Below are 20,502 nucleotides of genomic sequence, written 5' to 3'. Positions count from 1 at the left end.
AACAAAACAGAAATACTAACTTTGCAGCCAGCTAGAGATTGTAGTGTCATCATGCTTCATTCTTTCCTTCTCAGGATTTGCCAGTGCTTCAATGATGCAATCTTTTACGAAGTTAAAGAAAATACTTTCCTTAAGCAAACTGCTGTAAGCATTAAGAACAACTTATCATACTTGATATTTTAAAGCACTTTACAAACATTATTTGAATCTGAAAACGTGCCTATAAGGCATCTCCATTTTGCAGAAAGAGATCTAGCAGGATCAAGATTGTTAGGTGACTTATCAAAGCAAGAGTTATATAGAACGGTACATTTAGCTGCAAAAATTGTAATGTGTGAGTCTTATACTTGAGTAGTTAGAAAGCAAATCATATATATATGAATTTTGGGGTTAGGATTGCTGACAACATCCATTAAGATAAAAGACACACTACTATCTAGATACCAGCAGTTACCATCTCATCATTTAGGACGCACAAGAATCCTACACAGGCAGATGATTAAATAGTAAACCACTGCCGAAACACAGCATTTCCTAATAATGCCAGAAAGGGGAAAAAAGGAGGAATGAGCTAGAAAGCAAGTGTCACAAAATGGGAACTATCACAAAAGATCAGCAAACAACAGAAAGATTTATAAAGCAGTGCAGCCACAACAAAACAATACCTACTGAAAGGATTGCTAATCCAGGATTAAGACACAAGCGTAGGCATACAACTAGCAGAGGTAACTGTTTACACAAAGAGGATACATGCCAAGACATCATAGTTCAGTGAAGTGAGGTATTTCAATGAATCAACGACTGGTGTTATTAAATTATCATACTTCTGAATCTGTGATAAAATCTGAAAACAAAAAACATGATACAAATTTATTCACACTGGTAAGACAGGGCTACTTATCCTTCAATTCCAATTTATAAAATGTCATGGTTTACCTAGTATCTACTAAACTAAAAGCTCTTCCAGCTTTTTTCAAAGCAAGATCTTTAAAACCTGACTTTTACTACATTTTGAATGCCTTTATAGGTTCTCTCTCTTTATTTCTATATTACACTAGAAGTATTAGTGAACTAAACATGTCAAACCATTTCTACATTTTTTTAAATGGGGGACTATCTTTACATCACTTACTATTAAATTAAAATCCCAACAAAACTGATCACGATTAAGGGCCCTAATCTGAGTGTCCAACTTGAAAGTTTTTAAATGTGGATCCAACTTTGAAAGGGGAATGATCTTTACTTACTGAAAATTAGGTCTCATTAAAGCTCTGATTTGGCAATCCAAGAATCACTAGTCATTTTTTACAATTTGGGTATACTTCATACACCTACTGAATAACTATGCATAAAAAACAACACAAATTTAGTATAGTAAAGTTAGGCCTCTTCCTCCCTGATTTAAGATATCACATACAAAATAGGCAGGTTCCCCCTTTTAATACATACACTTACAATTCTGTAACCCTTCCTTATACTAGGCCTTGACAGCTCAAGAAAGGACTTGCATATTATCAGCAAAGACTGGGTCAATTTATCATTTAAATATACATCCAAACATAACAACATACATAATCAAATAAAATTGTTGGATTGCTGTGACTCAGCTTCCCAATTTGTCTTCCAGAAGGCTTCACATTTTCCTTCGTTAGACGCCTATAAAAGAGGAGATATTTCATTGCGATTAAAACCTCTGTATCAGTGGTGCTCAAAGTCATCTGACCCACAGAGCTTCCCATGTGTCTAGACATTTTGCAGCAGAGGAGTAACAATAGCATTGGGAGCCCTGGAGCAATTAAGGCTGCCACCACTCCCTCTGTCACCAAATTTTCAGACCCATGGGAAGTTGCACAGGCTGGATAACATGGCCCCACATGCTGGATCAGGTTAGCACGTAGGGCCAGGCCATTTCTGGACCCAGCCCCAGGGCAAGGAGTCAGAATCAGTACCTCGCCCTAGACCCAGCACTCGGGGTCAATCTGTGTTCCACTCATCCAGTCTGTGCACTGGAAAGGTTGAGCACTGCTTCTCTATACATTTCAATTTGTGTATCACCAACTTAGCATTTAGTGGTGATAAAGTAACACAATCATCAATTATGCAAAATAAATCCTGTTGAAAGGATATATTTGATCAAAAGATAAAGCAAAAGTGCCACGGAAAATAAAAGGGATATTTTTTAAGAGTGGAAACTCATATACAGATTAGTGGCCTGAACCCAGCTTGAACTGTGGAAATCTACATAGACTGTACAACCTATACAGAACAGAGCTGGCATCCTTAATATACTGCCTAATACTTTGGCATGTCAATCACAACTGGCACTAACTGAATTGATATCTAGGTAGAAGACTGAAGGACTGAAATGTCCTAGCACTCAAAAAACAAAAAACTTCTCTACAATATAGGGCCATACAATACTAAAATTCTCCCCACACTGGCACAGCTTGTGTTATAGCCATGACCTAAATAGAGAACTTCAGTCTGATACTCTAATACAAGCGCGCACAGCTTGTTTTGGGGGGAAAAAGCACTTAACTTCTTGTCATAGCTTCATTTCTGCGAACTTTCCTTTAGGAAATGAAAGCAATGAATTGTCAGAATTAAACTCTAATTATACTCAGCTAACTGAAGATACTTTCTTGGATTTCAGCATTTTTCATATCAAGAACATTTCCAATACTGAACCTGCAGACTTATCACTGATCTTAAGCCTACAAAGAAACAAAGTAAATAGTACATATCAATATTAAAGCAGAAGGGTCACCACTTTAGATTTTATAGCTTTTCTTGTTTCCAGTCTAACTTACAAAGATGTGTGGGCATCATTTCTGCTTTAGTGGTCACAACACTACTGTTGGAGTGTCCTAGTAATTTCTCAAGGACTTCACTGCTTTCAAAGCCAAATCAATTGCAGAACATAGTACAGTATTTGAGTAATTTTTTAACATAAATTATTTTGTTCCATTTCAAATTGGCTTTACTAAAAACAATCATTTAGGGCATAATCAAATGAAAGTGTGGTCATCTGAAAACTAAAGTAAACAGCTGCAATTATTTAAAGAGAAAGAATTATGTTGTAATTTTCTATTATTCAATTAACAGTGCATATAGAAAGTCTGCTTTCTGAGTTAATGCTACCTGAATACACTAGCTTATACAGAAAAATAGTTATTCATTTATGTCCTTCATATTCTAACTATATTTAAGCTGAAATTCCTGATTTTTCTGTACTGTTTTAACTTCTTGCCTTTCTATCTTTTATCATAATAAAACTTTTCTTTTTTCAAAATCTGGAGGTAAATTAGCATAAACTTGTAAGCAATTATGCTCGAAGCCTGAAAGCTAACCTACTAGGTCAAATCCCTGTTCTATAACAGATTTCTTTTAACATTTAAAAAGCAAGTAAGCACAACCTAGGAGACCTACGTTCTGTGCTTAAAGGAGTTCAACACCCCAATCAATCATGCACTAGGAAACAATGGGCTTGTCTACACGTTGTCGTACAGCAACCTTGCAACGGCACCACGGTTTAGTACTACTCAAAGAACCTAGTCTGCCTATGTCCTTAGATCAACATGGCTACAACGTACACCCCTCAAAATTATACATGTTCATTTGAGGATGATGACAAATGGATGCCCTCTAAGTATGGATTTGGATAAAGCTATACAACAGAAACTATTACAAATGTAAATGCCTACAGGGAAGGATTTCTGAGATTTTGCCAGGAATCAAGCGCATCCCAATTTATGTAAAATTGATTGTACCCGAAGAAAAATCTTTCATGAAGCAGAAAGCTCTTCTAAGCAAGGCAATTTAGTTCAAAGAAATGTACTCCCATGGATATTTTAAATAATTTCACTAGACAGTCTCGACAGCAGTGAAAACATTATTGTTGCATATTAATATGACAAATTATTTTATTCATCATTTATACAAACTTTTTTGTCAAATCAGAAGACATTAATTTAAAGAGTGCTTTCCTGCTCATAAAGGCTTTAAAGACTCAATTGGTTTGTTAAAAGGGAGCACCTTTGTTGAGAATTAATTGTAGTGATATTTATCATATATAACACCTACATGAAACAGGTGAACATTGCTTCCTAAAAATCTAATTGTTTTTAAACTGAAAATCAAGAAATTTGGCATAACTTACTTCATGATATATTTGGCTCTGTCTATAGTTTGAGCTTTAACTTTCACTAAAAGCGGGTGGCTGTTGTATGTTTCATTCTTCCATTGTCCATAGAGACGATACCTTGAAAGGTTAGAGCGAGAGAAAGAAAAAAGGTTCTTCATTAACACTGAAAATTAAAAAAACACGACAAAACAACAATATGCCAGGTAAAATGAAAAACTGATCAGACACTACTCACCGGTACTGGTATGGAAAAGTTTTGAACATTCCCCAGAGTTCCTCGGACATGCATGCATTACAGTCCATCAAAGAAAGAGATGGAAGCAACACTTGGTCGGTAATACTTAACAAACAGCTAAACAAAATCTCCTGAGACAAAACAAAAAATACAAAAAAGAGCCAACAAGCGTATCAGAGACACTCCCGGAAACAGTTGTCAAAGTAAAATTATTTATCTTGATAAAGCTCTTAAAACACCATCATGGTTGGTACCACAAAACAAGGCTGTAACTTCCTTTTTAAATCAAGAGAGTCATTGATGACACTAAAATGTGTTTCTAAATCAGAAAAAAGTGTGTTAGATATTCAAGGGACCAAATCAAACTGCCAGATTTCCCAACAATTAGCAGATACCTAGAATAAACTCTGTGATATTTTTAGCATGCTCTAACTTAACAATAGCTTCATTGTCCAGGATGTCAGTCGTGACTGAATGGTATTCTGCCTTTATAAGGTAAACCCCGAGATATCACTGCTTGGGGAAATAATGGAGGAAGTCAAACAAAATGAAATAGCCCAAAGAATCTAAGAAGAGAACCTACATGAAATGAAGACAGTGAGAGCGCACTGGAAACAAAAACAATTTTCTCCTCTACAAAAAGGTCTTTTGCAGGGGATGAGGACAAAGATACTCAGCTTGACACTGCTCCTTTCCTCTAACTTGAGCTCAGACATTTTCAGAGGTCAGAAACAGCAGAATCATGAATGCTAGTGGAGTTCCTCAGAATCTCAAGAAAATGCTGATTTTCTTTTTTAAACTAAACAGTTATCAGGAACACATGTTTACCCTCCTCTTTGGGCAGGGTTACATAATCCTTCTCCTGACACAATACCTCAAGAAGACAGAAAATTGTGCAAAAAATCCAGTAGGAATAGATGTCATACATAACTAACTGAGCTGTTTCAATATCAGAAATTTTGCAGGTGAATTCCTGCGGTTTTTAACTAATTAGATGTTACTGGGAAATCATTAAATCTGACGGCAAATTAATCATCCTGGATTACATTATTCTATTATAGAGAAACTGCTCATCCAACTATAACATATCTCTTATTTCTAATTTGTTTCCTTGATCTTCCTGTATTTTTCCCTTAAAAAATAAAACAAACAAACAAAAAGCTACAAAGCAGATCTCAGCCAAGATAGTATTGTTACAGAAAGACTATCCAAGCTACAAATAATCATCTGAACGTGCAAAAAATCAGAAAGGAAGAGAGTCCACTAGGATGGACATCTTCTTAGGGACTATTTTTATACAGACCACAGCCAATGAGATTACAAATCCATAGTGTGGATTTAACAGATGCTAAACACACAGAATCTTCCTTTAAAGTATTTCCTTTAAAGTAATTCTAACAGAGTAATGCAGAGACTAGTTTAACAATGTATACCGAATTTTTATCCACAAATAAAGCAAAATTCATATAGAATGAGATAAATATATTGACATGCAACATTTTCTCTAACTATAATGCATCATTAGATAGATGTGCTTCTTCCTGCACAGTTCTCTCCTCGTGAGTCAGAGAAAGCAGAATTGAGAATCTCTCAGATAAACTGAGATCCTGGAACATGTACAAAGTCTCCTCTGACTGATTTTTCTTTGGTCGATACAAAATTGAAAGTACTGAGCAGTGAGAGAGAGATCGTTAAAGAGTTGTATATTAAAAACTGTATGACACCCCTAGAACCGTATGGGCCGTCTCCAACAGAGATATTTATACTACATGACTCTTCAGGACTAAACCCAAACTCACCATTTTCTCTTTATCCTCTTGTTTGCTTCCATCAGACTGAAACTATAAAGAAAACAGCATTAATTTTAGAACTGTAAAACCTTATTACATTACTACTATTGACTAGGTATAAATGCAAATGGAATTCACTCCAAAAAAATCTACATCTGTAGATACATAGGCCCACAAATGCTTAATCTTCCTAGTGTGTATGGTTAAAACCCTCCCTTTATAGCTGTGTATCAGATAACTTAACCTTCTGATACAAGTTCATTTAATACTCAAACATGAGTATCATTAACACATTTTCACTGTACTCTAAATTAAATGTCAGTTATCTATCACTCTGCATCTTATATAAATATTTTGCTATAAGGATCTGCTAAAGAAAACTGAGTTTAATAGAAAATGTTGAAATGCACAAATACTGTAATTATTAAAACTAAAAATGAAACCAGACTTTCAAAACTACTAAACATTCAGGATCACCTAATGCTAAAAATTAATGCTATATACTTGTTTTATTAAACTGAAGTCCAATTAATAACCTACTTTAGAGTCAATGGCAGAACTCCACGGACTTCACAGTGGCAAAGGTACTTCCCATCTACCATTACCTCTAATCTTTTAAAAGTTAAGTCAAATTCAGCAACTGTCACCAAAATCAACTCATTCTTTTCAACACTATACATTTTGCTAGGAATTAATATATTCACTGAATGAATGTTCAGCTCACTTGTTTAGGAACATGCTAACAGTCAAAAATCAAATGCCAGTGTTGTATGCAAACATTTGTGCATCACCATTTCTGGTGCATTTTTTTAAAAGCAAAACACAGTGGATTGGGTTATTCACACTAATGTTAATTAAAGCTGCATGCACATCAATGAGTGCGTTTGTTGATGCAAAGGGCTGGGTTTGGGTTCTTTTATTTTTCCAAAAGAGTAAGATCATCCAAAACTGAGCATCAGCATCTTAAACTTTACAAGACTTTCATATGAGAAGAAAGTCAAAGATCTTCAGATTGACAATGACTGTCAAGTTTAAGACTGCACTAATTTGAAAACTGCGTGAAGTATGCCTCCTGTCTTCCACTTTACACTGCAAAACACCTAATATGGAAAACATGCTGAATTCTACTATATCACAGGTTTAAATTTTCTGGCATGGTAAACAACAAAGTACATTATTTAGGAGTTTACAAAAGAATCATTATGTTAATAAATAGAAAAAAACCTCTTTTATATAGTTAGCATATATGCTAGCTTTTTTTAAAGATTAATTTCAGTCCCTATCAGTTTTTTAGGCTATAGAAGTTACTGTGAGATTTCCATATTTTATTTTAATTATTTATTTGTTTTCACAGTCAAAAAGAAAAATCAACAAGAGCCACCAGAAAATAGCAGCAAGTAGGTTTTTTCAAAAATCTAAATATACATATATATATATATATGTGTATATATGGAATAAAGTGGAGAGAGGTAATTAACTGTGTTAGTCTGGTGTCAAGCAGAAGGCAGGGTAGAGATGCCATTACACACTAATTAAATCCGAGGTGCATGTGTAGCATCTGATAAAGTCAGCCCAGCCTCAAAAAGGCTTATAGGCTAACTAAATCAGAGATCCACAAGGTGCATCTCTATCCTGCCTCATATGGAATAAAGTACCTATTAGAATAACTGAACTGTGCATCATTTTTGATTAATGGTATACACTGACTAAAAGAAAAAAAATGTAAATGTCCCGATACTACACAATAAACTTAACTGCCTTACTGGAAGGAGATGCAACACAGCTAACATTCAAATTATGCAGTCTACCTAAAGCAACACAAATTACAGCTAAAAAATAAAGTGGACTTAATAGCTAGTCAAGCATTTTAGCCCTCATTATCAAATTTCCTTTTCTTCTGCCCCACTCACCTGGAATGTGTATTATATTAACACACCTCGAAGTACTTAAAATTTTACAGTTAACATATGAACACCAAAGCTGGAGTACAATATTAGAAGCTTGATTTTATAAACTACAGTACAGTTAATCAGCTGGCAGTCAAACCACCACCATGGGTTATCAATATGTGTTAAATATAAATTTCATAACTACAGCTGTTGGTATAAACATGCTGATGAAAGTACTACATTAAAAATAAAGTTTCCCTTTGTTACCTTTACCATTCTGTCATCACTGCCGAGTTTCTTCGCAGTTCCCACCTAAAGCAAACAGCTATAATGTTGCTCATCCTTGTCATAAACATTATGCAACCAGCTATTATATTTGCAAGTTTCAAATACTGAATTTTCCAGGAAGGTCAAAGTATTTAACAAAAGTGCAGATCTTAGACAGAAATATACTAGTCTTACATTTTTAAAATCCACCCCCCTTCCAGCAATCTTTTCAAGAATAATGATTAGCCTCTTCAAACAAATGAACCAACAGAATAAGCAGGTATTGTTTAAACTACCCAGTTAAAAAGCTTGCTTGCTTAAGTTATGTTATCTATCAACAATGCCAATTTTTAAAGTTGACTACAAGAAAAAAATGAAAAGGAAAAGCCCAACAATGCTATATCACCATATTTCTGAAGACAATTTAGTATTTTATCTTTCAATTACACAGAGATTAATTCAGCACCAAGTCTTGGACAGCATAGGTTATGTTTACCTGAATCATATATACATAATATTAAATTCTAAATCCAAATTTACAAATGCAAGGCTCTAAGTGATGAACAGCTCCATAATTTGTAATTATCAGAACTAATATGAACAGTGTAGAAGACAAGTCTCTGATTACATGGAATTTACTATACAAGACTATCATTCTGTTTTGCTAAGAATGAAATTATATGGTTATGTGCACGTTCATTAAAACAGAGTTGGCACTTCCTTCATTTTCTGTCTAAACTTAAGTGAAATGATATCTAATAAGTACCTCATGATTGCAATGCATCTGTTTAGTAGCTCATAAGTAATACAATACCTGCAGAATTCCTTTTATAAGAGGCTGGCATTATAGTTTTGCTTGATTTGTCTGACAGGGCATTATCCTACTGTCCAGACTAGCACCTTGGATTACTAAGAAAAATAGGTATTCACTAACAGCAGCCAAGACTGCACAAAATCTTTGAGGGATCAGTGGAAAAACAGACAAACAAACAAACAAAAACCCAACCCATTGAAACTACCAAAAACAAGCTGAAGGCAATTGGAAGAAGGAGGTGAGGAGACCCAGAAGACAAAATGTGAATAATCTGACAATGTTTTCTAAAGGTCCCTTCCAGCCCCTAAAAATTATGAAACTGTGAAATAAAAGGCCTGAAGCAGAGCATGATTCTGAACAGCACCCAGAGAATACAATCACAGCAGACATTACCCTAGGTATACCTTTTCATAATTTGTGACAGGTATTACATGAATGTTGTGTGCTCCAAGAAGAAAAAAAAAAAGACTGACATCCAATAATGCTGCTATATTGAATCCAAATCCATATACCTTATGACTGAGAACAGTGCTTCTCAGAACGACCCCGCATCCTAGTGTGTCTTGAGTGGGAACATAAATCACAAGACAGAGAGATTTCAAATAGAAATCTAGTAGGGCTGTGCAAAGTTTCAGTCGCTGATTCGATTCGGTGGCCGAATCTCCGAAGCGAATCAGGAGACCCTTTAATTTTTCTGAATCAAATCGGAACACTCCAAATTGATTCAGAGAGATTTGGAAAGACTTGATGATTTGGATATAGACACAGCTTTAAATGGGTTTTTTTGTTTGTTTGTTTGTTTTTGTTTGTTTTTTTGTTTTTTGTTTTTGTTTTGTTTTTTTTACATACCTCAAGGTATCAGGCGGCTCATGAATGCTGAGATGGTGGGATGGATGGAGTGTCCCACAGGAGTGCGGGGGGGTCCCCAGCACGCTTAGCAGCAGACCCAGAAGTGGACTAGAAGCACTTCTGGTCCACTTCAGGGTGCGCCATGGAGCGCACGAGGGGTCCCCTCATGCCCCCCCCCGCCGGCGACTGGTGCCTCCTCCTTGGTCTGGGGGCATCCGGGGTCCCCGCACAGCCGATGGCCAAGCCGGAGGGGGGGGAGAGGGGGCATGGGAGGGGCCCTGCGCGCTCAGTGGTGGACCCAGAAGTGGACCAGAAGTACTTCTTGGTTTGCTGCCAAGCACGCAGAGGGTGCCCCTGTGCTCCTGTGGGACGCTCCCCATCTACCCCACCATCGCAGAATTCACAGGCTATGCCTGGTACCTCGAGGTCGGTAGAAAAAACATTTAAAGCTGTGTCTATGGCTGAATCGCTGCTTCTCCGAATCAGCACTGAATCTTAAGTTTTGGATTCGGCCGAATCGGAAATCAGGGACAATGATCCGAATCAATGAATCAAATCACTGTCCCTGATTCGGGCTAAATCCAAAGCTTAAATCAAATTCAGCCCCTTTCGCACACCCCTAAAATCTAGGGCACTGACAGCCGGGGGTGGGGTAGGGGGCTGGAAATGCTTTACAAGAAGCAGCAGCATGTTAGTTTGACCTGGCTCTGCAGCATCTGTATAGATCACATGCTTCAGCAGGGCTTTTTGATGCTTTTATCTAATAGCTGATTCACTCAGCTATTAGATAAAATCACCAAAAAAGCCCCACTAAAGTACCCAATTTATACAGATGCTGGGAAAGGCAGGTGCAACTAACGTGCTGCCTCTTTTGTGCATGCAGTGGGCTCAGGGAGCACAATCAGTTTAAAGTAATGCACTGTTTGGGATTGTTTTTCCTCCATGTCTGCAAGCAGCCCTAGAACACTAAAAAAAAAAAAATTCTGACCTGTTGTGGCCTTTTTGAGTTCTTTGCAACAGACGGATTGATCTATTGTTTTTCTGAAGTAAAAAAAGCAAGCAAAAACTTAGAGCTGACATTTTCCCCAGAGGTACCTCAAGCTTAAAAAGGTTGAGAACCACTGTTGTGGAAGGACCAACCTGCACACTAACAGAATTAATCGATTTTTAAACAGAATAGTTGAAAGCTTTACATAAAGTTCTCACTTTATAGAAGCTACTATAATCACATTTTTACCTAAAACTATATGCATCATCTACAGCATCTCATGTATCTTGACATGTAAAAAAATAGTTGCGTTTCAATTTCGTTATTTATATTGTCATTGCTAGAAACGTCTTAAATATCACCCTTATGGTCAGCTTATAATACACAGCATTAAAAAAAATCCCCCACCCCCATTTTGTCTATTTTTCCAGCTCATGCAAGGATATTCCCCTTAATGATGGAGAGTCCACAGCCTCTCTAGGTATTCTGTCCCAGTGCTCAGCCACTTTCATAGTTAGTTTTTCCCTATAACTAAACTAAATCTTCCTTGTTGCAATTTAGGGTACACAAGTATGTTTCTATGGTTGCATACATATTCAGTTACTCCAGTACACCAGTAGATGAGACACGATTTTACTAGGTTTTATTTTTGCTTCCACAGCTCAATTTCAGCAGAGAATATCGGATTTATCAAGAGAACTTTTAAGTTCTGATGAATTCTGGATTTCTGACATCTAACACTTGACCAATTCCCTGATGTCACTGAAGCTTTGAGAGGGAACCAGGCTTCCTGATTTCTCTGTTATTTTCATCTTTGTTCCTTTGCTGGTGCTTTGAGATTTTTTTCTCATCACAATGAAGTGATACAGTAATGCTGAGATGAAAAACATTTATGTCACTGCAACTGTTTCCATGGTTCTACAACTGATATCTTTGCAGGTCAATGGAAAGTCATGTTTCATAATACTGATCCCAGAACAATAAAATCTGCCATTTCAACACATGCCAGCCACACCAAGTCAAACTTATTTTGTATTACTAATCAACTTAACATAAAGCTACTGTTTATGGGGTTCATGTAGACTGACTGCCAGAAATCCATTATTACCCCATATCTGCATCCACTAACACTATGCACCTTTTTCTTTTCTGGGTGAATGGACCAGGAGGAGTCTGCAGGGGTGGGTTTTAATACCAGTCTTCTTAAAAAGTCTGACTGTTAAAAAAAACAAACCCCAAAAAACTACCGTCTCTTAACTGCCAGTTTTAAAAGTAAAATGGAGATGCACAATTTGCTTTTTTTCCACATACTGTCTTCACTGACCCTTTAAGAACAAGTTCAGAACCTGTTGCAAAAAAGTTTACCACTCAGGAAGATATGATTCTTCCCCCAGTATAACAACTTCTTTGGCAAATCGACATTAATCTTAAATTTTACAGCTCATTAATCTGCTCCACTACTATAATATTATTGTAGCAGATATTATATAATGCTACTTTAAGACTCGTGTTATTCAGAAAAGTGATGCTGTAAAAGTATCTACACGTTTAACTGCAACAAGGGTGATTACATACTGGAACAAATTGCCTAGAGAGGTTGTAGAATCTCTATCATAGTCATTTAAGTGCAGGTAAAACAAGCGGTTGTCTGGGATGGTTTAGGCAGAGAGAACTTTTGAAGAGCTGCAGGTTGGCCACCCTGTGCTAAGGCTTCAGCAAAACCTTAGTTCAACAGGGCCTCAGGTTCTAGCAGGCTCCCCTCTTCCTTGAGCCCTGCTTTTTCTTAGTTTAATGAGGCCTCAGCTTCCAATCAAGTTTTCCTCCCTTTCACTCCCTTTTCTAGACAGCGGTACTAGCTTTGGCTGGGCTGCCAAAAATATGATTGGCAAGGAGTTTCAAGGCCCTTTCAGATCACAACTGAAGATGTTAAGTCAAGCAACACCTTCCAGGAGCATATGGGAGTTTGAAGGGAGAAGCAAAAATAAAAGGGGAGAACTAACTCATACATGTACCCAAGTAGTGAAATACAGTACACCTACATGCATATCTGTGGTGACTGGTTTTCTTATGTGACCACTGGAATCCGACTGGTTTCTGCACTTATTCGATGTATAAGAGCAATATAAGAGATGCAACCACTAAGCACTACCCTCTGGTGTGATCAGCCAGGTGTCAGTGATTAAAGGCAATCTAGATCAGATCTAGATTGGGGGTGCGTGCTCAAAAATGTTTTACTGATAGGGGTGCGCGATCAAAAAAGTTTGGAGACCACTGCTCTAGGTTACACTCACTGGGAGCATCTACACAAAACATTTACTGCACAGCTGCCCAATTAGCTCCACAGTAAACTCTAAAGACTACATGCATGGCACTATTAGGCCAAAGGAAACTAACTCTCTTTGCCACAGGTTGATACTTATAAATACAAGTACAATCCTGTGGCAGTGTTTTTTAGTGCGCAGCAAGGCACATGCAGACACAGACCCTGCTGGCTGGGGCATAAGGGTGCATCAGTGAGGGACTGCCTTCCAGCTAGCCCCGCAATGGAGTGCCCTAGTGCCCAGCTGGCCCCTCCACAGCACAGTGAGCCATGTCAGAGAAGCCCTGGACTGACATGCTGACCCCCAGGCTCCCTGCTAGCAAGGGATGCTCCAACCCAGCTCAACATGCTGCAATCTCAAGCACACATAAAGAGACAGCTCCTGGGAGCAATAAACTCCAGTGTGATGAGTGCCAGAGTTTATTGTTCCACATTCATTTCATGTACAGATGTGTCCACTGTGTCTTTTCTAAGCTTAACAGTGCACTAAGCCAGGGATGAACCCAAAATATGAGAGGCTAGTAGCCAGCCACGCAGCTACTTGCAACACACCTCTGTGCTGCCAGTTAAATAGCGGGTAAAAGGTTTTACTCTACTTCACTCCTGTTTTCACAGCAGAGCTACATAAGAGACGCTGGATTCATTAACTGAACCATATATGTTAAGTTCTGATGGCAAAAAACATCAATAATTTTGTACAAAAAGAGCCCACATTGAACTCAAGTGAAAAGATGTCTCCATAAATAAAAAGCATGGTTTTCCAAGTAGTATCCTATATTTAAAGTGCATTAGTGGGGCACAATACTGCTGTGTAGGAATTACTGAGCTATTCATATTTTGCTATAAAACATCACGGGTTGTGCATTTCTCAGAAAGTATTTAGACTTTTTTGAGAAATATTTTATACATAAAAATATATAAGAAACATCTCTAAATCTCTGAAAACGTGATTAAACCTTCTCTAAATACTATATTTACTTGCATTTACATACACACCGAAATCAGCTCTCCAAAACTGGAGAGCACATATTAAGTGGTGAAGACAATTTTCCTTGCCAGAACCTAACTGCACAGAGGCACAGGAGGATAAAGACACTGTTCTACAAGATGGCCACCAGCTGGGAAGCAGGAAAAGGGCAGGGTTAACTCTTTCAAGGGTATTGGTGACATAGTATTGAGGTGATACTGCATAGCCTCCCTACTTTTGTAATGGGATAAAACCGGTGCCAACATGAAAGAGGGCTGTGAAAGGGTTCACACTAAACCTCACTCTCTCTTGCTTTCTGGCAAGGACAGAGAAGCTGGCAGCCATCTTGTAGTACAGCGTCTTCAAGAAAAAGCCAGCTTTGGGGCCACAACACTGGAAATTTCTTTTCTACGTTCTGGGCACATCTACACTTCCTATTAGCACATGACAATAAACTGCAGAAATACTGCACTGGTGTTTACTGCTCCCATGCATGCCACTTAACATACGCCTGGGACCACAGCACGCTGAGCTGGGTCAGAGTACCTTGGCTGACAGGGAGCCCGGGGAGGGGTCAGCCTGCCAGGCTACGGCTACTCAGACCTGGCTCAACATGCTGCAGAGGGGCTGGCTGGGACACAAAGGAGTTTCAGAGCTAGCCAGCAGGCAGCCACCACACTGAATCACCCTTGTGCCACAGCCAGCCATCAGCATCTACACGTATGCTACTGTGCACTAAAAACAATTCTGCAGCAGAGTTAATTAGTTTCCTGTGGCCTAATAGGGCCACATGTGTAGACATGAGACGTTTACTGCACAGCTAATTAGGCAGCTCTGCAGTAAATGTCTCATGTAGACGTGCCCTCTTCCTTCCAAAAACAAGGCATCTTATTTAGGGGTGCATAGTATGTATGAAAATACGGCCGTGCAGTATGTAAGCTATTTAAATGATGCTTTTTGCCCAAGTAAACAGGATTGCTACACACAGAAAAGAGGGCATAGAAAACGCTCCATGTTCACATGCTGAAATTCTCACTCCGGTGACTATATAATGTCTAGTTGTTTTAAAGTATCTGGCAACAAATGAGAGGTGAAAGGGAAGCTGATGATTCAGGACACCAAAATAAAACTTGGTTCCTTGTTAGGGGAGTAACTGATCTAAAACCAGATCAGCTAGAAATATACAGTGAACTGCATAATCCTCAATTCAAGTATGTGACCAAAAGGTATTTTGTTACATATTCAGTATTTAAATCCGTGGTTACAGAAAACCTAGATATTCCCAATGGGAATTCTGATAACAGTAAACTATATCCTTCGCTCTAAAGTCAGTGGTGATAGCATAATATCTGGTCTCAGTGATAACATGCAACACATTTTGATTTAAATCCCACTCTTTTACTCTAGAAGTCAGAAACAGATAGGTATACTATGAAAGCAAGTCAGCACCATGAGACCAGCAGAGGGAGCACAGCTAGAAAACAGCAGCACTTCAACTGGGAGAATAGGGGAAACCTGTATTACTTTCAAAGGAGGAGATATAAAGAGCTACACTAGCCCCTGTTCATTAAGATACCCAACAGATAGAGTATAAAGAAAAAACAAAAATAAAACTGGAACTGTATCAGAGTGCTAACATTTGCCCTCAGTAGCTTTTCCAATGCAAGAACTTCACTGGAATTTTATAATGCATTTTCATTAAAATCTACTCATAGAAAGGATAACATTGCAAGAATGTTCCAAATTAGGTCAGCTGGTGGGGAGATGTGAAGGGCTGGAGTGAGGAACCAGGCATCAGCTTGATTGTATAGCTTGGCATACATGCATTTGGCATGATCTTTCATAAAATGTGAACTGGAAAAGTTTGTGGATGACACCAAACTATAAGTGCAGGGGGGAATGGACCCAATGATCTGTAAAGTCCCTTCCAGCCCCTAATATCAATGAAACTATTTACTTTTACCAGAAAAGCACATCTTTATAGATCCTAAAAATTAAAGATGAAAACTCATTTGGAAGATGTAAAGAATCTCTCTCTCTCTCTTTTTTAAGTGGTTTGGATTCATTGTCCTGTTTCTGCATATGAACACACAACACAAACAATTTGGGAACAGGCTGGTTTAAAGTTTAGACAAGTTGCTGTACATATTACCAACCTCTTTCATAAATGCTTTTCCCAAGCGTACCACTTTTGCAAAAAGAATGGGATCATGGGAAAGATGAGGACCAAGATAACAAAGCATGTTGAACACTTCCTTCCTCAAGTCTTCAAAGCTTTCTGCTTGTTTTGGTGCTCTCTTGTTTGGCAAAGAGGAAATTGGTGACCCTTTAGCCCCTTTAGGTACTCCAACTCTGAAAGCACAAATTTTGATATTTTATAGAACAAGACTCTCTCATGATGGTACAAGTGGCAAAACACAATCATCTATCTTACATTAAGTTGTTTACATAATGTAGCTTCTATTCCTCAACAGAATTACAATGCAGTGCAGTATATTAGATTCCTACTGGACTAATACCCAAGACGAAATCCTGATCCCACTGAAGTCAATCCTCTTGGCACGTGGATTCTGCTATGCCATGAAAGGGGAAAAAAAAAAATGAACACGCACCACTAAGACAGATGCAAACTACCTTAGAAAAAGCTCCTTTTTAAACCTGATGAAATAAAAACATACCTTAATATCCATCTTAAAGTAAATCTAAATGCACACTAATTGAAGTATCCTCTACCTTTAATAAAACTTGACCTTTTAACTCTTAAATGTAACGCTTGTTTTAATAGAACAGACACAGATAACATTAATGACTTAAGATAATCAAAGGCAAAGATTTAGTATTTGCATGGAACTCCTATTTAGCATGTAACTTTTCTGTCTAAACCTGCTGCATGAAGTCATTATAATATACTAATGGGCTGTACCTTCCAAGAAGTATTAAAATAAAACCAGAAAATATAAAATAATTAATATTGGCATGGTGGCAGAACAAGATAATTCCAAGTCAAAACGTGATACACTGAACATGTAATTAACCTTGCCCAGGGTAAGGCTATAGGATGTCAGTCATTTACCTTTCTCAAAAAAATGTAGGGTGATCTTTGATAAGGCAGTAAAGCAAAATATATGACTGACATGTCACTGAATTGTCACTTCCTGCATTCATGAAGGAGGCTGGACCAGATGACCCTTGAAGTCTGTTCCAACCCAATGATTTTATCAGCCCATCCCCAAGGAACACCCTGGCCTCTCAGCTCAGGTACTCAGGCAGTGGTGATGAGCAAAAAAGAATGCCAATGGAATTCAGGTAAAAAAAGGAGTTAGATATTCTTCTCCATAAGGGCTAGGACAGAGGTTCCCCCAAACTGTGGTATCCCCCAAACTTCCCCTTTCCCCTGAGGGTATGCAACACAGCTCAAAGGGGTACAGAGGAGAAATTCTGTAATGATAGATTTAATTTTCATTGTAATAATTGATATTTAAGGGGTTAACATATAAAATGTATGCTGGTAGGGGTATGCAGGCAGCTGGTAAATCTGGAAGGGGGTACACAATAAGAAGGAACACTATAAGAAAAAGTTTAGGAACCTCTGGGCTAGGGGAACCACTGATCTATTACCAAATGCAATAGGGAAGAGAAAACCTAAAATGCTAAACATGACTGGGTAAATCAAGTTAAGGAACTCAAGGTTTCTTACAGTGTTTTGTAAATATCTGTAATTCTCTAATTTCTTTTTAAGATAAAGGACCATGGTCCTGTTTTCTTGTCACACTATCCCAGAACAGATTAAAGTAGGAGTCAAAGTGCCCAAAGGTAGGTGAAAATCTGGGATAGCTTGTTTAACTAAGCAGGGGTCTCTGAGGCATTAGTTTGGGTGCCCAAGGCAGACACGTTCTGCAATCCCATTTCCCAAGGCAGTGTCTGGACAAAAGGTCTGAAAATAGTACATGCCTTGGACCCAAATCTAGTGAACTTGACGGTGGTGAAGCACAGAGACTGGGTCCACTAGCAACGGACTGTGGAGTAGGCTATGTTCTAACAGTTGTTCTTTGGTTATAGGTAATATGAATCAAATCTGCCTTAGATGAATGTAAGTGTAAAATGTACTAGCTAACAGGTGTTGTACTTTTGCATATAGGGGCAAAATTAAGTGAATATCAATAAGAAAAAACTGTTTTCTGCCCAAACACCTCTTACAAACTGGTGTGCTGACAAAGCAATTAATTAGGTTTTTCCTTCTCTCTTTAAACTGATACACTGAAAACTCTACTCTAAACCAGTATTCTAAATGAGCTCTACTATTATTAAGGAAAGCAGATCAAACAACTTCATCTATATTACTACTCACACACTTTTTGTCTGGCAGCAAAAGCCAACCACAGATTTTATGAGGGCAAAAGCCCATCTTGAATTCTAAAAGAAATGGAGGAAGAAGAATCCTCACCTACTGGAGGAGGTACAGAGGCACTATTCAAACTCAGAAGTTGCAGTACTATTAGAATGCTTGTGTTGGGAGTGATACATCCAGCCTGAATGGTGAGTTTAGTAATTAATTTCCCTTCTTTTCTCTCCTCCTCGCACACAAAACCCAATGATTTGTCATTTATGTAAGGAGAAGCAAATTCACTTTAGGGAACTGTTTTGCATTTGCCCATGAGTTCAACTTCTCCACCCAAAAAGCACACTGTGTTTCATTCTTGTCCTCATAAGTAATATGAATATTTATCAGTGTGGACTCCGTAAATGTGATTAATGCATTCTCCTATACAGCTTCTCAAATTCTGGTAATACGGTGCTTTTGTCTACCTTACCTCCGGTACAGAGGTTCAATGGTCACATGTACAAGCTGGCAGAGGGCAATGGCAATAGATTTGTGTGAAGTGGCATAAAATGGAGGCATCTGATCCATAATACTCTGTGCATGCTGCCAGTCGCCAATTTTTAATAAAGCTTCCAATAAGCCAAGTTTCTGGTTGTCGGGTGGCTGAAAAAGACAGCAAACAAATAATCAGAATGAAAAAATGTAGCGCACCTTTCAGTTTATTTCCTCTTGAACAGCAAAATAGCTGTAATCTACTACAAGATAGCAGAGTTAGTTTCCTGCACAATTTAACTGATTTTTATAGCACCTATATTTATTATATTTTACAACCCCACAAAAAAAATCAGTTACATGTTTGTAAAATATGACAACACCTCTTCAACAATACAGTAATTCAATCCAAAAATTAACTCCATGCTTCTTCTTGAAGGAATATATTTGCAATTCCACAGAAGTATAATATCAAGCTACCAACATTAGGTGCTGTACAAATTAGGTACAATGTACAACTATCACTGAAAGCGTGAAAAATCTATACCTTAATTAGATTTTACTATGTATGCCAAGTTGTCTTCTAAAAGACAAGGCCAAGAATCCATTTTCCAAGCCAGAGGCTAAATTTAAGAATGTTTCCCTTTCAATAGAGGATGAAACCTGCATCTCCTATATTGCTATATACAAAAGCTTTTTATACGAGCACCCATTTTAAAGAAATAATATATTAAAATTTAAAATCTACGACAAGTAAAACTTTAGTTCTCAATACGCTATTTTGCAATGTAGGCAATTTGGCAAGGGCTGAAAGGGAAATGGTGGCAAGTAAGAGTTCAGAATCAAGTTCTGTGTTTTTGTGACTTTGGAGATCTTATAATGCTTTAATATGTTGGAAATGTACAGGACTTTTTAAAAGTGTATACATGTGTATACCCTCGCATATAGGATAGAAACTTCAAAGTGAATTTATACATGAATGGAAAGTCCAATTAATGTTTTAATATTATAATCATGTAGCAAGATGAAAAATGTGCATCAGATAACCAAAAGGACTATCAATACAGTTTCACATGTTATAACTCAAAATATTAACAGCACCTCGTCAACATGCCTAGTTTGACAGCAAGGGCTGTCCTTTGTACACTGTACATATCCTTTTATAGTGCTAGTAAACTCGTTTCCTGACCCAAACAGGATCAAGCACAGTCGACACTTATTAAAAAAGTATACCTGATTTTAGGTAAACTGCATATCACCTACTATTAGGAGAATACATTTTGTAGTAAATACATTCCCACCCATTGGCACATACACGCAAGTTAAAGCATAAAATGGTGTCACTGTAACACTGTCTCTGAGTGGACTGATCATCCTCTGATCAAGTGCACTACACATCCTCTGCCAGCAGAATGGGGTCAGAGGA

General features: G+C 37.8%; 1 protein-coding gene across 2 annotated transcripts in view; it reads right to left on the bottom strand.

Moving 5' to 3' along the window:
* THOC2 (THO complex 2) overlaps window positions 1–20,502 on the bottom strand; it is an 83,477-nt gene that overhangs the window by 34,294 nt on the left and 28,681 nt on the right. For both annotated transcript variants that reach the window (XM_019521575.1, XM_019521576.1), the window contains exons 11-18: window positions 19,075–19,247; window positions 16,420–16,615; window positions 6,179–6,220; window positions 4,380–4,510; window positions 4,160–4,261; window positions 1,572–1,656; window positions 751–844; window positions 21–101 (exon numbers count right to left, since the gene is read on the bottom strand). In XM_019521575.1, the coding sequence (XP_019377120.1) occupies window positions 21–101; window positions 751–844; window positions 1,572–1,656; window positions 4,160–4,261; window positions 4,380–4,510; window positions 6,179–6,220; window positions 16,420–16,615; window positions 19,075–19,247 (904 nt within the window). The remainder of the gene's footprint in view (window positions 1–20; window positions 102–750; window positions 845–1,571; window positions 1,657–4,159; window positions 4,262–4,379; window positions 4,511–6,178; window positions 6,221–16,419; window positions 16,616–19,074; window positions 19,248–20,502) is intronic.

The sequence above is a fragment of the Gavialis gangeticus genome, unplaced genomic scaffold (assembly GCF_001723915.1).
Source record: "Gavialis gangeticus isolate Ggan-Ray unplaced genomic scaffold, GavGan_comp1, whole genome shotgun sequence".
Lineage (NCBI taxonomy): Eukaryota > Metazoa > Chordata > Crocodylia > Gavialidae > Gavialis > Gavialis gangeticus.
This window is presented reverse-complemented; position numbering and strand designations above follow the sequence as displayed.